This window comes from Chrysochloris asiatica, unplaced genomic scaffold (genome assembly GCF_000296735.1).
Source record: "Chrysochloris asiatica unplaced genomic scaffold, ChrAsi1.0 scaffold00064, whole genome shotgun sequence".
Classification (NCBI taxonomy): Eukaryota; Metazoa; Chordata; class Mammalia; order Afrosoricida; family Chrysochloridae; genus Chrysochloris; species Chrysochloris asiatica.
Window position 1 is genome coordinate 10,776,631 of NW_006408582.1, and position 5,663 is coordinate 10,782,293.

Consider the following 5,663-nt stretch of genomic DNA (forward strand, 5'->3'; position numbering starts at 1 on the left):
TGCTGACCTTAAGGTTCACAGCCCGATTTGTAACCACCACGCTACCAGAGCGCCTTACAAGTAGGAAGTATAAAATGCAATTTAGAAAATTATAAGAGCTACTAAAATAAACATTAAAACATTATGGTTTATTTATCAGGTGATGGTATGCCGTGGAGTCGATTCCGACTCATAGTGACCCTGCACAGGGTTTCTGAGGCTGTAAATCTTTATGGCAACAGAAAGCCCCATCTTTATCCCATGAAACAGCTGGTAGTTTCAAACTGTTGACCTTGAAGTTAGCATCCCAAATCGTAACCACTACACTATCAGAGCTCCTTTTACTTATTTAGCGAATACATAAATATAAAAAAAGACCGTTTGTTTAGCAATGTCATATATTCAAGAACTAAATGTTCAAATAATTATTTTAATGAGTAAAGTCATATGATATGCGCATATATGCATGTATGTGTAGGTATATCCTTAAGAAAAAAATGAGAGAAAATGCAGTATCAGACATAGAATGTCAACAAAACAAAACTGATTTAGAAGACTACAGGAAGCTGAAATTGAAACGGTGGTTTACAAACAAAAACAAGCAGACCTGCTACTTTGACATATCACTGGAAGCAGGACTCCATGCTTCATGAAGTACCAGGCCAATGAGAGTAAGTGAGACCTGCAGTGAGAGCGACTGGTCCTCTAGCTGCAATGATAAATCCCAACATGCCTGTAGTCTGGAAGATGGCGCTGGACCAAGACACGTCTCCATTGGTTGTACATAAGGTCTCCATGAGTTGGAGTCGACTTGAGGGCATCTATCTATCTATCTATCTATGTCTACCAAAAGAAGAGCATTTTAATAGCACTTCCAGAATGATGAATATTCTTCCTTAATGCTACACTAAAAATCAATGAAGATTTCCTAAAAGTTAGTATTGTTGTTGTTGTTATGTGCCATGGAGTCAGTTCCAACTCATAGCGCCCCTATACAGGGTTTCCGAGGCTGTAAATCTTTACAGGAGCAAAATGCCTCATCTTTCTCCCGCGGAACAGCTGGTAGTTTCGAACTGCTGACCCTGAGTTTCGCAGCCCGGTTTGTGTCCACTATGTTACCAGAGCTCTTTAAAAGTTACTATTATTATGCTTAAATCCATAAATCTATTTGGTGTTATTATGCTTAAAACCATAGATCTATTTTGCAACTTGAGGATATCTTTTATCTGGCTTCAGAAAGTCCATGGAAACATTCGTTGTCTTTTCATACGAAACTTTTTTACAGCACCCTCATACATTCTTTTATCACATCATGCAATGGTCACCTGGAAAATACTGCTTAACTGAAAGATGCAGATGTTCCAAATGTTGACACTGCTTATTACCCAATATCAAAACACCATGTTCATTCATATCTCTATGCATCTATTAAAAAAAGTCTCATGGGAAGTTGTCAGGCTCACAGTGGTGCATATAAGCTGTTAGAGACTGAACTGTGTCGTCCCAACACATATGTTAAAATACTAACATCAAGGAGCTCTGGTAGCATAATGGTTACGAATTGGGCTGCGAACCTCAAGGTCAGCAGTTCAAAATTACCAGCTGTTCCACGGGAGAAAGATGAGGCTCTCTGCTCCAGTAAAGATTTACAGCCTCAGAAACCCGTTACAGGGTTGCTAAGAATTGGAACCGACTCCACGGCACATAACAACAACATCTGTGAATGCAATCCTATTTGGGAATAGGATTTTCTTTGTATGGAGTCCTGGTGTGGCGCTGTGGGTTAATGATCCAGACTGCAAAGCCATTTATCTACAATGTCGGCGGTTCAAGTTCACCAGCTGCTCCTCCGAAACCCTATACAGGGTCACTGTGGGTTGGAGTCAACTCGACAACACTTCACAACAACACAACAACTACATCTCATCAATGTAGTATCGGCATGCCCTAAGCCTAATCACTTTTGTGTTACAGACACAGAAAGGAGCACCAATGGGAGGAGGACAGAGCCACTGACAACCACCAAGGAATGAATGAATTTAAGGGATACAGAAGTTAAGATAAGATCTCCCCCCAGAGCCAACAGAGAGCCTTCCCCCAGAGCCAGTGCCCTAAATTTGGACTTCTAATCTCTTCAACTGTGAGAAAATAAACTCATTGTCCTTAAAAGCCACCCACTCGTGGGTATTCATTATATCAGCACTAGAAAACTAAGACAAATGCTTTCTAAAATTCTAATTTCATTCAGAAAAGTCAACTGGTATCATTAGCAAGAATTTATTTTTTCTAGAAGTACCAGGTTTACAACACAGTTCATTTTTGTGAAAATACCTGTCAAATTCCTAAATCTAAATAGCCAAGATTTGCCTGTCATTCTTTCAAGTAAAATCTTGTTAATGGGAAAAATAAATAAATAAGAGTGGCTAGTTCAACAAGTAGCTCAAACAATCAAGTGAGATTTTGATAACAACAAATGCCACACTTCTGCAGGACTTTATGCATATTTTAAACTTTTATTTCATTACAAGCTAAGACAATAAAATATATAATAATTGCTTTATTAAAGGTATTAAGTGAAACTGTTATTACTATTACTAATATTTTTACTGTAAATGCATAGCAGCGAAAAACATTATAGCTTGGTGCCATGCCTTGAATCAGAGTAAGATGCCCAAAAATCTTTTCAGCAACCATGACCACCAGGAGAGCAAAGAACTAATTAACGTGGTGAAAAGGCAAATAATGTCCTAAAGTTATTACAAAAATGGGCCTGACCTCATGAACCTGCTGGAAAGGGATCAGGGACCCAACAGGGACTTCAGACCAACAGTGAAAACCTTGTTGTTACTGTTAAGTGCCATCAAGTCACTTCTGACTCGAGGCAACCCTGTACAGGGTTTCTAAGGAACAACTGGTGAGCCTGAACTGCCAATCTTGTGGTTCAAACCAACCTTGCAACCTAGCGCATTAGCCCGCAGAGCCACATCTTAGAACTATATTTATAGCCTTTCTAATAACGTCTAAAACTGAAAAACAGAAGAGGTAAGATAAGCATGTTATTTTAAAACAGAAGAACAATACCAGAAAAATGCAACCAAATCAAAAGTAGTTTTCCTTCAAGAGTTACCTGGGGATTTTCCCAAATAAGCCTTATTTCATTATCTGACTTTTTAGAGGCATCATCATTTTGAGAAAAGTTGAAAACAAAAAAAAAAAATCTAAATGCATTCCATGAGCAAACAAATAATTCACTCCTTGTCCACAGAGTTGCCTCCAAAATATTTTGGCCTTGATCCTACATCCAAACTCATAGTGGTCATGAAAAAATTAAATATTTAGAGACAAAATAATAAAAAACAAAAGGCTTAGAAAGTATAGACATAAAAAGCAGACAGTAACACCCCCAAAACTTTGCAAAGTAAAATAAAAAACTCCTTTAGTCAACTATATCTAAGCAGTTTCTTAACTTTGGTACATCCATACACAGAGACAACATTTATGCCAATTGCATGTTATGTAAGACACAGAGAAAGATACACAACAGATATAATGCACAAGACAGAAAGATTATACAACAGGTATTTTTTTTGTTTATTTATTTTTTTCAAATGTTTTATTGTGAATTATGTGATAGTTTACACGGGAAACATTAGCTCTACAATCACACTTCCTTATGTCGTTTCACTAACAGTTTTTATAATATTATAATAACATTCTCCTAAGTAGAGTTCACAACAGAACATGGAGAAAAATCCTACCTGGAAAGGGGAATTCTGTGCCAAAGGAGATTTCTCCGTATTCTTTAAATTCCGCTGCTGAGCAATGAAACAAATCAAATGGTTTGTTTCAGGAGAGCCCCGAACACCAATTGTAGAACGTCTTCTAGATTTTTTAAGATAGGATGATGGCTTTGCTGTAATGAAAGATCTTTTAAATTAGTACAGTCAGCATTAACCATGTCCTGATTACCTATAATGTACCAAACTGATAGAGAAAACATGAAAAAAATTGTGAAACAGAAATCTAAGTAGAGAATGACTACCAAAATTGCTCATATAGTATCTATTAGATAGGGGCTTTTGTACTGTCCAATTATTTATTCCACACTCTGTACATGGAGGGCATTCATTAAACTGTTGAATGCATGAACAAATCTAAATGAATGGGTTTTATTTCGGCTCCACGTTTCCTTCATATGGTGGTGGTGGCTATGTACCATGGAGTCAGTTCCGACTCATAGCGACCCTGTATAGGGTTTTCCGAGGCTGTAAATCTTTACGGAAGCAGAACGCCTCATCTTTCTCCTGCGGCACGGCTGGCAGTTTTGAACTGGTGAACTTGAGGTTCGCAGCCTGATTCATAACCACTACGTTACCAGAGCATAGAGGTAGGCAATGGCCTACTTTGACTAAGAATTCTTTTCCCGAGTTAGTTTTATTCCCAAGGGACAGTGGTGATTCAGTGGAAGACTTTTTTCCTGGTTTGGGTGTTTCTATCATGTTGCAGATTTCAACGGAACTTCCAGACTATTACTCACTGATAAGAGTGGGAAGAAAGCCTTGCTATCTGCCTCTGAAAATCAGAGAAGGAAAACTCTATGGGTAGCCATGATCGGACTTGCAATGGATCATGAAGACAATGTAGGATGGGCCAGCCTTTCATTTGGTTGTGGAGTCACCATGAGTTGGGGTGACTTGACAGTGGCTAACAACACTTCCAAGGACCAAAATGGGCAGGCTCTCCACCTAGGGTGCATGTACTCTTTCAAGTTCTTGGTATTTCAAGACAATTTTGCTTCTTAGTGTATCTATAACATAATGACAAGTCTAAATTCATTAGGGATAAGAATTAGGATCAACACAAAGCTAGTTTCTATGAGGAAGAGGTCAAGTCAACCTCCACCTTCCCACTGCTCCATAGTTTCTGACATCAGCCACTCTCCCACCACTACAGCACTATTTCTGTGATGGGATTGACTATAAGTAGCAACAGGAACACAGAACTCAGAGCATACTCATAGCTTAGTGGTTTCTTAGGAAAGTAACAGCTACAAAGCAGGATCATTTAGGAGAACAGGAACAACTTGGGGGCAGCATCAGGAAACACACAGGCAAGGTCTGGAAGAGTGCTCAATGTTCAGTGCAGGACAGTTTCTGACAAGAACAGTTCTCAGAGCAAAATGGTTTGTGCATCAATTCAGTCTCTGCAGGCTACTGGTGGGCCATTTCTCTGCCACAGTTGCCTTCTTGGGTAGGTGGCTGTCTTCTCTGACAGGCAGGCCTCTCCATTGCCAGGCCATTGCATCTCTCTACCCTTTCTCTGCAGGCTGCTTCAGCTCTACACACTGCTGTCAGCCACTAACTGACCCAGCTCATAGTGAGCAAGGAGTCCTGGTGTGGCACTGTGGGTTAATGCGCCAGAACTGCAAAGTTGGCAGTTCAAGCTCACCAGCTGCTCCTTGGAAACCCTATACAGAGTCGCGTTGTAAGTCAGAATCCACTCAACAGCACTAACAACATAGCCAGCTAGGCAACTCTCCACCCTTAACTGTCTCTGCTGTAGCTAGTGTAGCCGTTTATACTAAACTGCAGAGATCTGTTGTTGTTGTTTTTTAAAGTATAATTGGACAGAGTAGAAGATGGCGGATTGGGTGGAAGTGCAGTAAAGGAGCTCCACCAACAACA

The 5,663-nt window shown here is 39.6% G+C and overlaps 1 protein-coding gene across 1 annotated transcript in view; it reads right to left on the reverse strand.

The window, feature by feature from the left end:
• The window catches only part of CDCA2 (cell division cycle associated 2), a 71,678-nt gene that overhangs the window by 59,712 nt on the left and 6,303 nt on the right, over positions 1-5,663 (reverse strand). Inside the window, exon 4 of the mRNA XM_006864440.1 lies at positions 3,738-3,892. Within this exon, the coding sequence (XP_006864502.1) occupies positions 3,738-3,892 (155 nt within the window). The remainder of the gene's footprint in view (positions 1-3,737; positions 3,893-5,663) is intronic.